Genomic DNA, 21,532 nt, shown 5'->3' on the forward strand with positions numbered 1-21,532 from the left:
CTTCCTTCCTTCCTTCCTTCCTTCCTTCCTTCCTTCCTTCCTTCCTTCCTTCCTTCCTTCCTTCCTTCCTTCCTTCCTTCCTTCCTTTCTTCCTTCCTTCCTTTTTTCCTTCCTTCCTGAAAGGGAGAATTTGATGGGAGGAATTCATATCAAGAAACAGTTATGAGGTAAAAAACACAAAACAAAGCAAAAGGGCTGAACAAAACCATTTTTTAAAGAATAGACTAAATTGATGCCTGGTGGATCATGCGTATGCTTATAGGCACTGTATATTTAGATCTCTGCAAAGCATTTGGTAAAGTCTCTAACACTATCTTTGTGGATAAGCAGCCTTGTTCTGTATGCTATGTTTCTATTAATGCTCCCTAAGAGAATATAGTTGTCATTGTAATAGTGGTGGGACAAATCCAATAAGATGAAATTTAATAGAATAAATCTAATTTACTACACTTGGGTTAAAAAAAATAACAACTATAGCCAATAGATAAATGATCAAAGAATATAAATAATTTTCAAAAGAATTGTAAACAATAAGTGATCATAGAAAAACATGCTTCAAACTTAGAATAAGAAGAAATTCAATCATAGAAGAGAAATTCAAATTAAAACAACTCTGAGGTTCTCACACCCTGAAAAAGGGCAAAGTTGACCAAAACTGGGAATAACCAGTGTTGGAGGTGCTGTGGGGAGATAGACACACTATTTTGTTGATAGAACAGTGAATTGGCTTGAGTTCTGCATGACAATTTAGAATTACCCAAAAAAATGACTAAACTGCACCAACGATCACATTAACGGGCATATACCTCAACTAAGTAAATAGAAACAAAAGTTGAATATATTCATAATAGCACTCTTTGCTTTCACAAAGCACTGGAAATAAAGTGAGTGCACATCACTGGCAAGAGGCTGAAAAAAACTATAGTATATGATTGCCATGGAATAATACTGTGCTGCTTTTTTTTAATGACAAAAATGAGGAATACAGAGAAATGCGAGAAAAATTACCATGCATAGACACAAAGCAAAATAAGCAGAACCAAAAGAACAATATACATAATGAAAATAATGTAAATGAAAGGATTACTACCAATGAGTCAAACATTTAGGGAAAAAAAATTTCAGTCTCAGAGGAGAAAAAATGAAACTTGTCTCTAGACTCACAATAAAGATAGGGAGTCTCAGCTAGAACCAAATCTTCCATTGCCTTCCTTTCCCTTCCATTCCCTGGCTTGCATTTCCTTTCCTTGAATTCCCTTGCCTTGCCTTCTTTTTGAGATATAGACCTTGTAGTGGTATTGCTGGGTCAAAGGGTATCCGCACTTTGGGTATAGTTTCAAATTGTTCTCCAGCATGGTTGTAATAGTTCACAACTCCACCAACAGTGGATTAGTGTCCCTATTTTCCCATATCCCCTCCAACAGTTATCATTTTTTCTTTTCTGTCATATTAGCCAATCTGATAGGTGTGAGGCGAAATCTCAGAGTTGTTTCAATTTGCATGTCTCTAGTTAATAGTGGTTTAGAGCATTTTTTCACATAGCTTTGATTTCTTCTTCTGAAAACTTCCTGCTCATATCCTTTGACTATTTGTCAATTGGTGAATAGGTCTTATCTTTATAAGTTTGACTTAATTCCCTATATTTTTTATAAATGAGACCTTTATCAGAAAAACTTGCTATTAAAAGTTCCCCCCCGCCCAGTTTACTGCTTTGCTTTTAATTTTGCCTGCATTGGTTTTGTTTGTGCAAAAAACTGACAACTTGGAACAGGTCCAAAGGAAGATATGAATGGGACAACAAACTCTGGGGTCTGAGAATTCTTCTTTCTCCCTAACCCTCCAGGGTTACAGAAATTCTCTTTCATGCTGCCTGTAATCTATGTCCATGTCCATTGTTAGCACAGCTGTCACAATACTTTGGAGGTCCCCAGTATGCTGCCTTTCTGGGACTTTTGAGTACCTCTATGAGCAATGAAGAGCCTGGATGACATGACCATCAGTCAATCCAACATCCTCCCTGATACTGCTATGTCACTGTCATATGTCACTCTTATGTCCCATCTGAATAAAAGCAACATTTAATTAATGGTCCATACTCCTCATCTGACTTCCCACACCTTTTCTATTGGTTCTCAGCATATTATATCAACCAAAACATCGGCACAAGGACCTACAGTAAGCAATTTAATTGTATTTGGTACACTCTTAGTAAGCAAGAACTAGAGTAATTTAATATATAATACAGTCATAGTAATAATATATAATATAGCAAGAAGTATAGTAAACAATTTAATTGTATTTGATAAAAGTATAATAAAAGCAAAACAAAATACACATCACAAATATAGAGCACAACATTTTCTTTATATCCCAACTCTAAACCTTCTTAAGGCAGAAAGAACCCTATTTGGACTGGTTTCCATTTTCCTACCCTCCCTAACCAAGGTCTGTATTAGAAAACCATAGGAAGCTAATTTCTCATCATAAACATCCTGATTCCCAGCTGTAGCATGGGATATAGGGACGAACAGTCTAAATTCATAATAGGTGCAATGACACATTCAGACAATGATGTCTGAAAATTCCTTTTTGCCCTCACTGAGGTACATCTCCTACTTCCTTTCTCATCAACAGCACAAAAATCTCCTTCTGTTCTTGCTGTGGTCAGTTTTGGACACTTACCTTGGTGACTTAAGCAGTTAACTGTTCTTAAGGCTCATATTCACTAAAAAGCGTTGATGCCTAAAGGCATTACAGCCCTTTATCCTAGACACCATTTCTGCCTGCCTTTTCATTCAAAGACCTATGTAAGTCCCACATCTGATATCACTTCCCATAAGGTATACGTGGGAAAATGGTAGATGAGTCTGGAAAGGTAGGTTGGAATCAGATTGAGAAGAGCCCTAAATGGTAGGGTCTGGCTATTTCATTTACCCCACCTTGATTTTCCTGACTGGACTGGCTAAGAGTCACTATTATCTGACAACATCACTCTTCTACTCTAGAAACTCCAGTGGTTCCCTATTGCCTTCAGGATAAGATATAAACTCCTCTGACTTTTAAAATCCTTCACAGCCTGGCTTCAGTTTATATATTACTCTCTTTCCTATGCTTTACAATCCAGAAAAACTGGCCTTCACTCTGTTTCTCACACACTGTACTCCATGTCTCCTATCCCCATGCCTGGAAGGTTCTTCCTTTCACTTCTGCCTCATAGAATTCCTGACTTTCTTCTAGATGTAGTTAGAGCACCTCCTTCTACATGAAGTCTTCCCTGATTTCCCCCCAAATGTTAGTGTCTCCCCTTTCAAACTCCTTCCCTTTAACTACCTTATATTTATTCTACATACATTTATTTTGTTGTTGTTGTTCAATTATTTGGTTCTGTCTGCCTCTTTTTGACCCTACAGGCCAGTGCTCACGAGACCATTCTGTCCTCCACTATCTCTTGGAATCTATCCCAGGTCATGCTTATTCCTCCCCTGACACTGTCCATCCATCTCAAACTCCACTGTCCCCTTTTCCCTTTGCCTTCAATCTTTCTCAACATCGGGGTCCTTTCCAATGAGTCCTATCTTCTCATTATGTGGCCAAAGTATTTAGGCTTCACCTTCAGTATTTGACTTTCCAGTGATTAGCCTGAATTAATTTCTTTAAGTCTTTTTTTTTTAAGCCATCAGGGTTAAGTAACTTGCTCAAGGTTACATGGCCAGTTATTTCTGGGTGTGGTGCTGAGTATCCGAGCCCGGGATTCGATCTCCAGGTCGTCCTGACACTGGAGCTGGTGCTCTTACTCGCTGAGCCACCTGGCCGCCCCAATTTCTTTAAGTCTTTATCAGTTTTATCTCTTTGCTGTCCCAGGGACATTCAAAAGTCTTCTCCAGCACCACAGTTCTGCATATATCTATATATTTGTATGTCAAGGTAAAATGGGTAGGGAGATCACTAGCTTTGAAGTCAAGAAGTTATGGTTATTTTTCACTTGTGTCTAACACTCTGTGACCCCATTTGGGGTTTTCTTGACAAAGATTCTGGAGTAGTTTCACCACTTCCTTCTCCAGCTCATTTTACAGATGAGGAAATTGAGGCAAACAGGATGATGAGTCTTCCTGACTTCAGGCCCAGCACTCTATCCACTGTGCCACCTAGTGGCTGTAAAGTCAGGAAGACTTTAGCCACAGACAATTAGCTGTGTGACCCAGGGCAAGTCACTTGAATTTTCTGAGTCTTAACTTTCCTTATCTGTAAAGTGGAAGGGAAATGGATTCGATCGCTTCTAAGGCACCTTTCATCCCTCCAATCAGAGAGGAGAGGAGGCTGAGGGAGGTGGTGTCAGTCAAAGCTTGAGTTAGCAGCATGGTGATGAGATTAGAGGTGATGATCTTAACCCTCCAGGGACATCGTGTTCCTTGGAGGTGAAAAAACCAGGCAAGTCAGCAGAGGCAAAGTGGAGTTTTGAATCCTGCCTTAGGAACTTACTAGCAGTGTCATCCTGGACAAATCACTTGACCTCTATCTGCCTTAGTTTCCTCATCTGTAAAATGGGGATAACAATAGCTTTACAGGTTGGTTGTGAGGATCAAATGAGGTAACCCATGCAAAACACTTTGCAAGTCTGAAAGCACTAGATAAATGCTAGTTAATAATAATATTATAATATATAATAAATATAACTTTAGATTTATATATTTATTATTGTTAAATATTATATAATATATTTTAATATTATCTGTTATATCACATAATATATAATAAAATATACTATAATTATAATATTAATTTATATATAAGATATAATGCAGCATACAATAATATATAATACATTTATATGCTATATAAAAATATTTTATATAATATACAACATACTTAAATTACATTATATTATATTTATATAGTACATGAACTATATAATTGTGCTATAATATAATAAATATACAACATATAATACATTATATACTATATTGTTATATATTATAAGTATACCACATATAATATATTGTTAATAGAGAATATAATATATAATGATAATAAATACTTGGTGATTGATATGAAAAGCTCTCCTATGGGCAGAGTCATGGGCAATATAGGGTTGAGGGTTTTATCTCATCCTCCAGGCTGCCTCTGCCATCTTTCTGGGCGTGGTTTAGAGCTGGACTCTGGGAAAGGCCATTAAAACCTTCAAAGAATGTATAGATTCTTGGTGAGCACTTAAAGCCACCTAGCCCTACAGAATGTCAGGCTTAGAGGAGAGTTCCTAGTCCAACTCTTTTACCTCACAGTAGATCAGGCAATGAAAGTGACTTACCACATAGATAGTAGGAGGCAGAGGCTGGGTCTGGATACAAATCTGTCCATCATCAGACTCTGTAGCTAAATTAGTTTTAAAAAATAGCTGTCAACTTTTTTTTTGGAGGGGGAAAGGCAGGGCAATTGGGGTTAAGTGACTTGCCCAAGGTGACACAGCTAGTAGGTGTCCATTGTCTGAGCCTGCATTTGAACTCAGATCCTCCTGACTCCAGGGCTGGTATTCTATTCACGGTGCCACCTGGCTACCCCAACTTTTTTTCTTAAAATCTTCCCCATAACCTCCTCTGTCAACATATTCCATCATCTGGGCAACTAACTTCCTTCACCCCTCTGGGTCTGTTTCTTCCTCTATAAAACTGATGGTCTCCCCGGTTGCTCCTGGCCCCAAACCCTGTGAAGCCCAGGTCCTTGGTGGAAAGATCTTTCTAGCTCACTTAGATCTTCTTGGTTAAACTCTTGACTTGGGCCCTCCTGTTCTGACCAGTGAGACCAAACCACTGGTTTCTGCGTGCTCCCACAGGTCTGGGTGGATTTCTTTTCCAAGGAGAAGTAAAGGGACCTTCTGTGACAGTACGGAGTAGGGGACAAGAGTGCTAGATTTGTAGTCCAGAAGAGCTGGGTGAACACTTCCCAACTGTGTTACCCTAGGCAAGTCATTTAACTTCTCTGTGCCTCAGTTTCCTTGTCTGTAAAAAGAGTGGGTTGATTTGGATGGCTTCTTAGGCCCTTCCAGCTCTAAATCTATGATCCTAGGATCTCAGTCACAGAAACTCTAGAACATAAGGGCCGGAAGGGATCTTAGAAGTCAATGAATACAAGGCTTCCAAAATCTTTTTGTGTGTCATGGCCCCCTTTTGCCAATCTGATGAAGCCTCTGGACCCCATCTCTGAATAAGTTTTCTAAATGCATAAAATACAATTCATATGATTACAAAGGAAGCCAATATATTTCACTTTCTTTCATTCCTTTTCTTTTATTTGAGTCTTTTTTTTTCTTTTTGGAGGGGGGAAGGCAGGGCAATTGGGGTTAAGAGACTTGCCCAAGGTCATACAGCTAGTAAGTGTTAAGTGTCTGAGGTCAGATTTGAACTCAGATCCTCCTGACTCCAGGGCCAGTGCTCTGTTCACTGCACCACCTATCTGCCCCTATTTGAGTCTTCTTGTACGAAATGGCTAACATGGAAATGTTTAAATGACTGTACATGTATAACCTACATCTGATTACTTACCATCTCAGGGAGTGGGGAGGAGAATACGGGAGGAAGGGATAGAATTTGGAACTCAAAATGTGAAAAAAAAAAGCCAAAAATTGTTTTAATGTGTAATTGGGGAATAATAAAGTATATTAAAAAAGAAATAAAGTTATCAAATTGTTTTTTTTAAGCAATTGGGGTTAAGTAACTTGCTCAAGGTTACATGGCCAGGTGTTTCTGGGTGGGTGCTAAGTGTCTGAGCCCGGATTTGATCCCCAGGTCATCCTGACACTGGGGCCAGTGCTCTTACTCGCTGTGCTCCTGGCCGCCCCTCAAATTAGTTTTAAAAAACAAATTCAAGCATTCTGGGTTAAGAACCCCTTCATCTAGTCAAATCCATTCATGTTATAGAGGCCTGGGTAGTGGCAGAGAGTCAACAAAGCTACCATGGCTTCCTAGAGAAGAACAGATGAAAATTCAAGTGTCTGGACTCCTGGTTCAATGCTCTTTCTTTGTACTGTACTTGATACCTTACTATCTGGTGCCCAAAGCATGGTAGACACTGGGTACGTACTTGGTGATGGGGATCATCACTGTGCCTCTGTAATGCTCCACTTTCTATTCCAGGTCCCTGGCCCTGGGGCAGCAGTATACATCACTGGGATCCCAGCCTCTGCTCTGTGGCTCCATTCCTGGCCTGGTCCCCAAGCAGCTTCGCTTCTGCCGCAACTACATTGAGATCATGCCCAGCGTGGCAGAGGGAGTGAAGTTGGGCATCCAAGAATGTCAACATCAGTTCCGAGGTCGACGCTGGAACTGTACTACCATTGATGACAGCTTGGCCATCTTTGGGCCTGTTCTTGACAAAGGTGAGCTCACAGGTACTGCCTGGCTAGGGAGAAAACCAGGATCTGTGTGTGGTTCAGGTTGCCACTATAGGTCACCTTATCTATTCTTCAGCCTGGCATTCAGACTGAATGCCACATGAATCCATTCTTCAGACTGGCAGCCATGGCATTCCGAAGCCAGGTACCTCAAGGCATCTAAAGCTGATGCTAGCCTTCCTGACTCCCTAAGGATTGTGAATTATGCCATTTTTCTCTGTCCCTTTAGATTTCACCCTGTGTTGAAGGTGCATTGGGGAAGAGGGAAAATGAGACAATGAGACTTCAGGAAAGGCAAACCTAATCATTATGCTTGGGAACAATAAACATTTTTGCTGATAGTGAAGGGGACTGTCTCTTATGTAAGCTGGGCACGCAGGTGTATGAAAATGTGGCTCTGGTCCTTGCCATCAGCATCTGTCACTTCTAAACCATTTTCATTTTAGGAGGCTAGTCACAGATCAGACACTTGCTTACCTCACCATTGTGATACTCCAGGGTCATTCTTAGAGAGCTCAGCATTCATGCATGGGTACAGATCCCCCACAGCAACTGGTACTGGCAGTGAAGCGTGGAAAGACCGGGAGAGGCTTGGTGAGATTGTTAATTAGTGTGATGTCTTCCAATGGTTTGTTGCAAATTGGGCATCAAATTGGGGTCTTCTGAATTCAGGATTCAAGGAGGTCTATTTGACTGCTCTTCAAATGAATAATAAGGCAGATATTATCCACTGGTCAGTCAGTCAATAAGTATTTATTAAGCCCATTATTAACCAAGGACTGTGCTAAGCATTGGGTGGTGATGCAAAGAATGACAAAATTGATAGTCCCCTGCACTCCATTTGGTCACAATCTAATGGGAATGAGATGGTCAAAGGTGATGAAGTAAAGTTAGAGGAAGAAAGTATGAAATTATTTCAAAAGTGTGATGAGAACTTTAGAGTTCAGGAAGCCTAGGTTCATGATTGGGTAATTTTTAAAAATCCATGAAATTCTAAGGAACTAAATCACAGTTCCTTTTTATTAAACCTACCCATCTACCTTCCAAGCTTTCCCTCTCCCTTTTCTCTTTTCCTCCATCACTAAATTTTCTTCCTCTAATACTTTCTCCTTTTCTCCTGCCCTCCACTCTGTTGTCTTCACACAATAATAATGGATCATGTTTGAGCATTTGAAGGTTTAGAAAATACTTTCCTCACTATCATTAGTAATGATTACCACCATTTTACAGGAGGAGAAAATAAGAATCACCTAATATGTAATTTACCTAGATTCTGTCCAATGAGTGTCAGAGCTAGGATTTGAACCCAATTCCACTTAATCCATGGCCAGTGCTTTCCCTCATATGCTGGGATATTTCTCCATTTTTTAGAGAGGCTACACGCTGAACCTAGACTCAGGAAAATCTAAGCTGAGTTCTGTCTCTTACATTTACTAGCTGTGTTACCCTGGGCAAGTCAATTCAGTTCTCTGATAGTACTTTAAGGTTTGCAAAGTGCTTTACATCTACATCTATCTATCCACAATATATGATTACATGTAATATTATATAATATACAATCATATTGTTATGTACATATAGACATATATGTGTATATATATATATATATATATATATATATATATATATATATAAAACTTCACTTAATTCTCACAACAACCCTTTGAGGTGGGTACTATTAATATCCATATTTTATAAATGAGGAAACTGAGGCTCAGAGAGGTTAAGTGACTTATCCAAGGAAACTCAACTAGTAAGCATCTGAAATAGGCGTTTAAATCAGATTTTCCTAACTCCAAGCCCCAAACTCTAACCACTACTCCACCTGGTACCTTTTTGTAAGATTATCGTGAGGATCAAATGAAATGTTGTATATAAAGCACTTTGTAAGTACTTTATATCAACGTCAGCTTTTATTATTATTCCTTTCTCCATTTTTTGCTTCTTATGTAACACTGGACTAAGTTGTTTCTTTCTTCAATTTATTAGTGGCAAAGTAGAATTTGGCAGCTGGTGAGGCCTTACTTACCCTTCTCTATTTGATGGTCTCAGGGGGCAATAGGTTCTCTGTTTCCAGGTAGGGAAGGAGATGGACCTGTAAGAGTCAATTGGGATCTAAAGCTCATTGGACCTCTTCTGTTCTCTGTCATGGAGCTGCAATGCAACTCTTCCCCACCTTTGAATGCACTCTTGATCAATGCATGAAGTCCTTTGTGAACAATAGCCAGCACTGGGGTTTGGCCTTAATCTTTATGTGTGTGTGCACATGTGTGTATATACATACAAACATGTGTCTTCACATAAATATATATGATCGCTAAAGACCTTATACTGGCTATTTTCATTGAGAGAAATAAAGATATTTCATATATACATTTAAATATACACACACATTCCTATTCATAAAATACATATTATATCTAAATACTAGCTATTGTTGTAGAGAGAGAAATATATATATTTCCTATACACACACATACACACATATATATACACACACACATATTCATGCCTACTCATAAAATATATATGCTAGCTATAGCTAAAGACTAAATACTGGCTATTGTGGTAGAGAGAGAAATATAGATATATTTCATACATATTTATATATACACACCCACTTATGCCTATTCATAAAGTATATATGATAGCTAAAGACTATATATATATTTCATAAATCTATATATACACACATACAAATCCACATACTCATGCCTATTCATAAAATGCATATGACATCTAAAGACTAAATTTTTACTACTGTCATAGAGGTAAATATAGATCTATTTCATATATCTATATAGATAGATAGATATACACATCCTTACACACATATATCTACACACTCATGCTGATTCATAAAATATATATGATAGCTAAAGACCAAAGACCAAAGCCTGGCTATTATACATACACACACACATTTTGAATCAAGCTAAAGACCGTATGCTGGCTATTGTCTGCAAAAAGGAATAGAAAAAATATTATTTATGGTTCTCATTACACTTCTTTTACCAGAGCTCATCAGTTACATAAAAGGTTTTACTTTATGTGCCCAGAGTAAAGAGTATTTGTATTTTAGAAGCACGTTTGAACATATGAAGGCAGGTTCAAGGAGTGCTTTAATAGCAACATGTCTCATTCAATTCAATTTAACAGCAATTATCAATCACCTACTGTGTGCAGTGTACTGGCATGGGTGCCCTGAACTGCAAAGATTGATAAGACAGCCCTTGTCCTCAAGGAACTTACTCATTAATATGTGTATATGTCTGTGTGTGGGTGGGGGTGAGGTGTTAAGACATGTACACAAATAACTACAATTAATTTTAACTAAACAGCCTGGTCTTCCATTAAGCCACAAATACCACAATGTCTATCCATAATTTTTCAAATGTTCTGTTTCCTGCACTCCTTAACATGTGTTTCTTGTTAGTTTTGTCCTTCTTAGATTGTAAACTCCCAAAGGGCAGTATTGTCTCTAATTCCCTTGGTTCAGAACTCAACCTACCCCCACTCTATCACACACACACACACACACACACACACACACACACTGTAGCTAGACATTATTTTTTGTTATAATGATGTCTACCTCTGGACCCCCTTCCTACAAACACCCCCAACCATATCCTACCTACACACACTTGGCTAATCATTGGCCAAGACTTTGAAATCCCAGAAGACAAGGGCATGGCCTGCCTCATGAAGCACTTCCTAGGACCAAGGCTGTCAGGAAAAGGACAGAGCCCCCAGTGGAAGAGAGGACAGGATTTAAAGGCTGCCTCCAAAACACTGTCCAGCTAAGGGCAAGGCTCTAAGGAGGGTCTTCACTGCAAGCCAGATGGAGACCAAGGGGTAGGCAGTGAAGGATACGCTGAAAGTGGAGAGGGCATCAGACCACTGGGCTGAGATCAGGTGGGGTTGTCTGAGATCCTGGAGGCTGAGTTGGGCTGGTGGCCTGTGACTGAGGGTCTTCACCACGTAGCTGAAAAGCAATGACAGATGAAATGGAAGTGAAAAGAGATTAGTCTGTAGAGCTGAGATTTAGGAGAGTGTTTGAGAGATTCAGATGCCCAGGGGGCCGAGGTGGGCCGGAGCAAGGGTCAGGTGCCAGGGAACCAAGACAGGAAAGGGGAGAGGCCGGAGGTCCGGGGTGCGGGGGGCAGGGGGCAAGGGTAGGGGCCGGGGCAAGCCAAGGAGCTGAGAGCAAGGAGGGGCCAGGGTAGGAAACAGGGCGGGTGGTCATGTTACAAACTCCGGATTTTTTTTCTCTCCCCCTTTCCAGGGAGGAGCTGGGGGAGGATAGAGCAAAATGAGCTTATATTGATTGAAAAAGGGCTAAGCCTTGTCCCCCACTGTGAGGCTGGGGCTGCGGGCCCGGCCCCCGCCACACTCATTTCACATCGCTGCGCCATTCACACGCCCTTTCCCCCATTCTGCCCGGGGAGCGGCGGGGGGGCAGGAGCCCCATCAATAGGGATTTCCCGGCCCCGCGCGGCCCGGGAGGGGGAGGCCCGGCTGGGGGGAGCTGCCCGTTGCTACGCGGTGGCGGCAGGGAATGCCGGGCCCTGGCGCCCTGGGCGCAGTGGCCAGAGGAAGCCTGCCACATTAGGCGGATAATACAGTGTGACACGGGAGGAACAAAGGGAGATTGAGTGGCCCAGCAGGTAACGGCCGGCCGGATGGAGGCTAGGCACAGGGGCTCACTGTCAGCCGCAGTTCTCAGGCTCTCTAATCCCTCCCGCCCCGCGGCCCCCTTCCTGCCCCTCCCCAGGGCTGGGAACCCAAGAAGGCTCTGGGAAATTCCTCCCTGGGCCCAGCATGGACCCGCTGGGGGGATGAGGGCGGGGCGGGTTGCGAGGTTCAGGGTTTTGGTGAAATTTTTCGGGTTCCTCCCCCCCTTCCGAAGAACGGTTGCTTTTCTTCCCAACTTATCAACTCTGGCTTGCTTTCTCCTCCACATTCCAAGGATCGAGGCCAGAAGAGGGGGCGCTTAGATTTCGGGGCGCCATGAAACAGCAGGGGGAGAGAATGACTGGGGATCCTTGCTTCAAACCATGGGGACTGTTAATTAGAGCTACCTGAATTTCATTCCTTGCTCCTTTCCAATTTTATTCAACCTATCATTCTGAACCTATAAAGAGAACATAGAGGTACTCGGTGGACTGTGTAGGCTAGGTGGATAAGAGTTCTTTCTTTTCTTAAAAAAAAAAAATTAATTAAGAAAAATCAGTTTTCCTTCCACACCATTCCCTTTCGAAAAGAAGAAAAAAATGCACAAGACACTTGTAACACTCATATTCCAGCAAAAAAAATTCTCATATTCCATACGTCCAAAAAATAAATAAATATGTTCTGCATCCTGCGAAAATCGAAAACTGCCTCTTTTCATCATCGTTAGTCACTGCATTCATCAGAGATCTTCAGTCCTTCAAAGTCGCTTATTATTTCAGTGCTGTTGTTACTGTATACATTGTTCTCTTGGTTACTTCCTCTACTGTTTGAGGGGGAGCATTGCTGGAGAGGCTCCCATGCCAATGAGCCTGCATGTCTGGGCAAGGCCTGGTCCTTTCTGAAGGATGGTGAACTCCACAAGAAGCATGGAAAGGGGAGGAGGAGCAAGAGAGGGAGGCAGTGGTGTGAGATGCTATTGGCATAGAGAAATCACCTCCTCTCCTTGGTCAGGTCATAGACAGCCATCCTACCCGAGGGGAGGAAACTGCTGGGGGGTCTGAGAGAAGGAGGGAGGGATTAAAGACAAGTCCCCTTGTTTCCCTGTCCCAATAGCTAGGGAGATGATGTTTCCCCAACCCTGTCCCAATCAACAAGCATTTATTAATCACTTACTATGTGACAGTAGGTTGCTAAGTGCTGTGGATACGAAAAATAGCCCCTACCCTCAAGAATGTACATTTTAAAGGGGAGGGGGCAGACCACATACAAATGGCTAGGTAGAGCCAAGATACAGCTAGAAGGTAACTTTAGAGGAGAAGGCTCTAGCATCTGAGGGCACTAGGAAAGCTCTCTCACAGAAGGTGGTGTTTGAGCTGAGTTTTGAAGGAAGCCAGTAAAGTGAGGATGGAGAGCGTTCCAATTCAGGCAGAGGAGACAGTGCAAAGTCACAGAGAGCATATGGACTTGGGTAAATAGGCAAGAGGAAAGGGTGGAAAGGTAGAAAGGGGTCAAGTTATGGAAAGCTTTGAATATGAAATAAAGGACTTTGGTCCCGGAGGTAGTAGGAAGCCACTGGAGTTTATCCAAGCAAATTGGAGGGAGGCCACACTTATATTTTAGAAAAATTATTCTGGCATTTCTACAGAAGATGGTGTAGAGTTGGTGGGGATTTGAAACAGGTAGACCTACTAGAGAGTTATTGTAATAATCTAAGAGAGAGATGATGAGGACCTGAATTAGGGAAGAAAAAATGGAAAATGGAAGAAAAAAATGCCCTTGACAACTGAGTAGATACATGGGATAAGAGAGGATGAAATATCAAGGATGATGTCAGAATTGAGATTTGGATAGTTAATGCCCTCAAAGGAAAGAGAAGTTCAGTAGGGGATTGGAAGAGAGTTCTATTTTGGACATGCCCATGTTTTGGACATGTTTGAGGTGCCTAGAGAACATCCAGTTCAAGATATCCAATAAGCATTTTGTGATGTGAGACTAACTCAGGTGGGAGTCTAGGATTTGATCTATCTATCTATCTATCTATCTATCTATCTATCTATCTATCTATCTATCTATCATCTATCTATCTAGGAATCATTTGCATAGAGATGATCATTGGACCTATGGGAGCTGATGAGATCACTAAGTGAGTAAGTGAGAGAGTATAGACAGAAAAGAGAATACGAAGGCCACTAATTGTCTGAGGCCAAAGTTGCCTCTGGGCAGCTATACGGGTTCTGATGTTGGAATGCGCTTGCAGATTCAAGGGCTCCAAGCCACCTTCTCACCCTCCTCCCAGTCCCTTCTCTACCTACGGTATACACTAAGAAGTGTGGTCCACCTGATCTAGGAGCAAGGTCTAGGTCAGCGTTCCCTCACTCCAGCCCCAATGTTTTCTTTTCCCACAGCCACCAGGGAATCGGCTTTTGTGCACGCTATCGCCTCTGCTGGTGTGGCTTTTGCCGTCACCCGGTCTTGTGCCGAGGGCACCTCTACAATCTGTGGCTGTGACTCCCATCACAAGGGGCCTCCTGGGGATGGCTGGAAGTGGGGGGGCTGCAGTGAAGACGCCGACTTTGGGGTGCTGGTCTCCAGGGAGTTTGCTGACGCCAGGGAGAACCGTCCAGATGCCCGCTCTGCCATGAACAAACATAACAACGAGGCCGGCAGGACAGTGAGTAAGACCCCCTACACCCTCATCCCAGCCTTGCTCTCTCTAACCTTCATTCTCTTTCTGGTCCCATTCTCTTCCCCTCCTATTCCTCTACTCTAGTTTTTCCTTTCAGGTCTCAAGGCCTTCAATTTATGTTCCCAGAGCACTTTCCATATAGCTCCCAGCATTGCCCCTTCCCCATTGGCTGAACCATTTTCTGCCTAGGAGACCTTGTCTTTCAGGAACACTGGTCTAGTTGTCTATGAGTAAGAGAGGGAGTCAACAGGGAATCTGGGTCTCCTCTCCAGCTTTGCCATTTTACTTGCTGTCAAGGATTGGCTCAGTCCTTTCCCAATTCTGGACCTCAGTTTCCCCCTCTGTTCACCTTCCTAGGTCAAAGAAAAGGAGAGGGTCAAAGAAGTCAGGGAAAGAAGAGAAAATGGGGTATTGAGTTAGAAAGAACCCAGAATAACAATTATGGGAGAGATGAATTTCCACCTGACTTGAGACCTGGGGCGTAAACCTTGCCCAGTTGGCCTAAGGATGACTCATAGTTACAGGAAGCCTTAAAAAGAGGGAATGGGAGTCCTGAGATATACTGTGGCTGCTTTGGTCCCTCTTCTTTCCACAGACTATCCTGGATCACATGCACCTCAAGTGTAAGTGCCATGGGCTCTCAGGGAGCTGTGAAGTGAAGACCTGTTGGTGGGCCCAGCCTGACTTCCGAGCCATTGGTGACTTCCTCAAGGACAAATATGACAGTGCCTCTGAGATGGTGGTAGAGAAACACCGAGAGTCAAGGGGATGGGTAGAGACCCTCCGGGCCAAGTATGCACTCTTCAAACCACCTACTGAACGGGACCTGGTCTATTATGAGAACTCCCCCAATTTCTGTGAACCCAATCCTGAGACTGGGTCCTTTGGAACCAGGGACCGGACTTGTAATGTCACTTCCCATGGAATAGATGGCTGTGACCTGCTGTGCTGTGGCCGAGGCCACAACACACGGACAGAGAAGCGAAAGGAGAAATGTCATTGCATCTTTCACTGGTGTTGCTATGTCAGTTGCCAAGAGTGTATCCGTATCTATGACGTTCACACCTGCAAGTAAAGACCAGAGGTAAGGGGCAGACCAGAAGAGGACAGGGGTTGGGTTGATAGTAGAGGGAGATGGCAAGGATGGGTGGAAATTGGGTAGCAAGTGCTGTTTATCACCCTTCCTATGACACCCCTGTTCAGCTTCTAAGTTGTCCAGGTATGTGGGTTCCTAGGTAACTTGAAATAGAACCAGGCCTTCCAGGCCTAAATGACAGTGATCTTGGATTAATGACCTTAAGGCTACAGATGACCAGCAGGGAACATAGAGGGGGAGACAGAATGGTCAAAGGTTCAATAATTTATTGAAATTCTCATTTAAACTTCTAGCAGATAATGAACCAGATCACTTGGGATGGGTGTGGGGGAGTTGGGGATCCTAAGAGGCAGAGATGAGGATGATGTTTCATGAATGGGACAGTGTGTGCTGTCACAAAGGGCTTCATTAAGTGTGCTGATACTACTAAACTTTTCCACCTTGGAGAAAAATAGAGGCTACATTGTAGCCTGATTACCAAGTAAAAGACCAGTTGAAAAGAGAAGATAGGACCTATCTGTATGGAAGTTTAACTTCTATACTTGGGATAAAGTTAATATATGAATCCCTTGAATATATCCAGGATGGCTCTACAAAGAACCTGGGGGGGCATCTCCAGTTGTTCTGATATATATTTTGCCACTGGATCCAGATGGCTCCAGAGGTTGGTGACTTTGCACATTTCTCCCTCACTTAAATCTAATTCACTTGCAAGTCATGGCATCACCTTCCTGATGTGAATGTGGTCCTCTTCAAGAATTAAGGACAAACAACCACTTGTGAGTAATGGTATATGCCCCGATATGCTTCCTTCCTTTTTTCCTTCCTTCCTTTTTTCCTTCCTTCCTTCCTTCCTTCCTTCCTTCCTTCCTTCCTTCCTTCCTTCCTTCCTCTTTTTTTTAAATTTTATTATACAAGGGAGGAAGGGAATGAATCTGGAACTCCTTTCCCCTTTTCTTCCTTTCTTCCTCCTGATTCATTGTTTGCTCTCAGATGCCTGGATTAGTCCTGGTGAGTCCAGGTTGGACTGATCACTTGTTGTAAAAGCAACATAAGGATGCTATCCACCTGAAATTTGAAGTGGGAGTTTGTATATTTTGGCTTTATTGTCCATTCATAAGGATTGCAATGAATTAAAAGAGGACTCTTCTCTCTGGGCTTTCCTCTTTTTCCATATACAAATAAAATCATATGAGAGGCAACATAACTTACTGGACAGAAAAATGAACTTAAGAGTTAGGAAGACAAGCTTAAAGATGGTTAGGTAGCAAAATGAATAGAGCATCAGGCTTGGCATCAGGCAAATTCTGTCTCAGACATTGGCTAGATGTGTGATCCTGGGCAAGTGACCTCTGTGTCTCAGTTTCCCCATCTGTAAAATAGGGATAATAATAGCACCCACCTCTCAGTGTTGTTGTGAGGATAAAATGAAATACTTGTAAAGTTCTTGAAAAGCACTTTATAAATGTTAGCTGTTATTATTCATCTCTGGCACTGTTTCTGGCGTAGCATGTGGTCACTCAATCTACATTGGTAGAGGGAGCTGTGACACAGCCATGAAATCACAGGTCCTTAAAGGGCTTGTATAGATGCCCTGACAAAACCAGCTGTGGAAGGTTTTTTTCTGGTGGGTGGAGTAATCATAGAAGGCTCTTGTTCTCTTAGCTAGCCAAGAACTGGATTTTAAAGGTTGCCACATCAATACCTACTTGGATCCAGGTGTTTTTGGTGGAAACCATGTCCTGTACCTTCTCTGTGTCCCTTCCTCAGCTATACATCCTGGCCCACAAAGTGTAGGGCCAGAATAATATTGAGTACTAGACTAGAAATCTAGAATCTTGGATTCAGGCCCTATCTTTTCCACTATGATTTTTGGCAAGCCATTTTTTCCTCTGTGGCATTCAGTTTCATTTGTAAAATAAAAAGGATTGTAGGTTCATTTAAACTGGGTTTCCTTCCTGCCCTGGGACTTAGGATTTTAGGTCCAAATTTCTAACAAGGGTTCTTATCAATCAATAAGTAAACATTTCTTAAACACCATAGATGCCAGACACTGTGCTGAGTGCTGGGAATTAAAAAAAAGACAAAAGATAGGCTCCTATCTCATAGGAAAATAAATTCTTTTCAATATTCACAAAGGATTTCATTTGTGCAAATAAAGAAGGTACTGTAATGGAAGAAAATGCTATCATAAGATTCATCAGCCTTTGCCAGTGGGTACCCCAGGACTAATACTAATACTTCATGTATAGCATAGATCTATTCTGTATCTACTCTGTGAACACTGGCCAAAGGGGGACACTCATTTTATAGAACTTCGGTGTTCTATTGGAAACATTCCCAGAGGCCATTGGGTCCAACTGATACCAGAAAAAACATTTCCTTCTAGAATATACAAGTACATGAGACCACAGGTTGAGAGCTGGAAGGATTGAGTCCAAACCCATATATTTTTTTTTTTTTTGCTTTTTGAAGGGCAATTGGGGTTAAGTGACTTCCCCAAAGTCACATGGCTAGTAAGTGTGTCAAGTGTCTAAGGCCTCATTTGAACTCAGGTCCTCTTGACTGCAGTGCTGGTGCTCTATTCTCTGTGCCACCTAGCTGCCCTCAAACCCATAATTTTACAGATGAAAAAACTGAGGCTTACAAGAAATTGTGACTGGCCCAAGGTCACACCTGTAGTAAGTCAGCATTTGAACCTGGGTTAGGTCATCCAGCCTCTGAAGATCTCCAAAAGGGGGAACATACTACCTCCTGAGATCGTCCATTCTACTTTTGCATATCTCTAATTGTTAGGAAGTTTCCCCTTATTTCTAGCCCCTTTGCAACACCCACCTGTTGCTCCCAGATCTGCCCCTTGGGGCCAAATAGCATCAGTATAATCCTTCTTCCAGGTGACTGACTTTCAAATACTTGAAGACAGATATCATGTCCCTCTCCCCATCCCCCTCCCCTAGGTATTCTCTTCTCCAGGCTAAGCATGCCCAGTCCTGTCAACTCATCTTCCTATGGCATGAACTTGAGGCCCTTCAGCACCTGCTCATCCTCTCAAGCTTGTTATTGTCCTTCCTGAGGTGTGCACAGAACACAATATGGATAATATGTTCTGAGCAAGCCAGAGTAGAACAGGGTGAATGCCTCCTACCTCTTGAAAGCCCAAGACTGCATCAGCCTTTTTACCATCTCATAAAGTTGACTCATTGTGGGCTTGCAGTCTACTACCAACAGATTCCAGATCTTCTTTGGTCCTAGGGTTCTCTGGACATGTCATTCCCATCTGGTACTTGTGAGGTTGATTTTTTGAACCAAGATGCACAACTTTTACATTTATTCCTGTTATGTTGCAGCTTATTTGATTCAACCCAGTGTTCTAACCTGTCTTTTTAAATCCTACTTTAGTTATCCAGTGTGTTGCCTCTCTCCCAGCTTCATCCTATCTAAAAAAATCCAATTAGCATACTTTATTCAAGGACTTGTTAACAATATTAAATAGCAAGGGACCAAGAAGGGCAGCTAGATGGTGCAGTGGATAGAGTCAGTGGGCCCAGGAAGACCATAGTTTAAATCCAGCCTCAGACACTCAATAGCTGTATGATCTTGGGCAAATCACTTAACCCTATTTTCCACAGTTTCCTCATCTGTCAAATGAGCTGGAGAAGGAACTGGCAAACTACTCTAGAACCTCTGCCAAGAAAACCCCAAATGGGGTCATGGAGAGTAGGACACAACTGAGCAATTAGCAATGGGACCAAGAACCCATGGTACTCTACTGCCTCCATCTTCTATACTAGCAGTTTTCAAATTTTTTTAGTCTCAAGATCTCTTTAGAACCTTAAACATTACTGAAGATATCCAAAGAGCTTTTGTTTATGTGGGTTATAGCTATTGATATTTACTATATTAGAGAAAATATCAATATTATCACAAAAATAGTTTTGACTTTGTGGACCGCTTGAAAGGGTCTCAGGGAGCTATCGAGGTCCCTGGCCCACACTTTGAGAACTTCTACTTTATGCCGCATCTTTCAATATTCTTAGCTGGTTGGTGAGTTTCCTGTGCTTTGGTTTCTTTGGACAACAACTTTTTCTTTCACATCAGAATGGTTTCTCTTTGTGTCTCTCAAATGTCATTTTTGGGAGTTTCCTGTCCCTCCCGGGCTGGAAGAATTCTTCTGTAGTAATCTATTTGCATATTACCTTTGAATCTCTTAAAAATCTGTTTTCCTCAAATGCCTGATAGAGAATCTATCAAAATGGTTGCAGCTTATCCTTTCCTCTATCACAAAGACTAAGAAGGACCAATCACTTTCCCCCAAGGTTTCCATCATTTCCATGTCAGGAACCAATCTCCTTCTGTTGATTAGAGTCAAATCAAGAACAGAATTTCTCTTTGTTGGCTCCTGGGTAGCTGACCAGTGTTTCTTTACTTACTCGGAGTCATGGAGACAGGGAATCTAATGAGAAAGGGAAAGCTAAGCCAGAGGGAGGATCACAAGATGAGACTAGCAAAGACAGGCCTAGAAACTCGTCCTCCAGCTGTCCTCACTGCAATTACTTTTGTCTAGAGTTTAGAGAGGTGGTGGTGTTGTTCAGCCACGTACGACTCTTTGTGACCCCATTTGGGGTTTTCTTGGCAAAGATACTGGAGTGGTTTGCCATTTCCTTCTCTAGCTCATTTTACAGATGAGGAACCAGAGGCAAATGGGGCCACGCTACTTACCCAGAGTCACAGAGTGTCCAAGGCTGGATTTGAACTCATAAAGATGAGTCTCCCTGACTCCAGGCCTGGTACTCTATCCACTGAGCCACCTAGCTGCCCTTCAGAGAGGGAGGGAGAATAATGGAGAGGGAAGAATTAGATACCACTTGTGAAGAACGGGCCTTGGTAAAAAAAAAATGGCGTCAAGAGATCATAAAATAGAGTAGTATACAGAAACTCAAGCCAGGGATCTTTCTGGGAGAGAAAAATTAGTAGCCATACTTTCCAGTACACCTAATACTTTCCGGTGTCTTATGTAAATCATGAACTTTACTATCCCTCTAGTAGACAAAGTTCTAAACCCTTTGCTAAAGGGCTAAGTCCAGTTATGGAACTTATATGGAGCAGTTAATGAGCTACTGATAAGTTTTCATGGACCCAATTTCTAGTCTCCAGGCTGTAATCCATGTAATGATAGCTATCTATCACTATGCAGGAGACCTTGGGCAAGTACCTGTTTCCTGATCCTTAAAGGGTGAGGTTCATATCGTATAGTCTATGCAAAACATGATATGAAAGCAAGATAACTCTTATAGTGTTCACATAGAAGTAGAAATAAGTAGAATCTTTTTCTTCAGGTTAGGGTTGCTCACTGGTAGAAAAGTTAAGTCCCATACTTTTAATGACCTTTTATCACATCACATTTTAAGGTTTGCTTTAAGGTGTATTCTGGAGGCACAGCATTAAATCAGCTAGGTTGGTGTTGGGTCCCCATCTAAGATCATTCATTATGGAAACACTGATTGATCTCTTCCTGTCCTAGGAGGAGACATTCCTGTTTGGGGAAGATGGGCCAGATAACTAACTCCTCAGGCAGCTTCATCAGCCTAGTCCCCATGGAAGGAGCTTTTTGATTTGAAAATCAAAAGCCCAGAGAAAGCTGAGAAACATGACCCTGTAAACCACTGGGCTCAGGATTTAAAGAAAGAAG

At 42.0% G+C, this 21,532-nt stretch overlaps 1 protein-coding gene across 1 annotated transcript in view; it reads left to right on the top strand.

The window, feature by feature from the left end:
• Window positions 1-21,532, top strand: part of WNT3 (Wnt family member 3) — a 98,857-nt gene that overhangs the window by 70,501 nt on the left and 6,824 nt on the right. Inside the window, exons 2-4 of the mRNA XM_069076204.1 lie at window positions 7,128-7,369; window positions 14,467-14,732; window positions 15,343-15,831. Coding sequence (XP_068932305.1) covers window positions 7,128-7,369; window positions 14,467-14,732; window positions 15,343-15,822 — 988 coding nt within the window. The 3' untranslated portion in view covers window positions 15,823-15,831. The remainder of the gene's footprint in view (window positions 1-7,127; window positions 7,370-14,466; window positions 14,733-15,342; window positions 15,832-21,532) is intronic.

Source organism: Petaurus breviceps, unplaced genomic scaffold, assembly GCF_028583685.1.
Source record: "Petaurus breviceps papuanus isolate PSGF00001 unplaced genomic scaffold, PetGlider_PUasm1.0 90925, whole genome shotgun sequence".
NCBI lineage: Eukaryota > Metazoa > Chordata > Mammalia > Diprotodontia > Petauridae > Petaurus > Petaurus breviceps.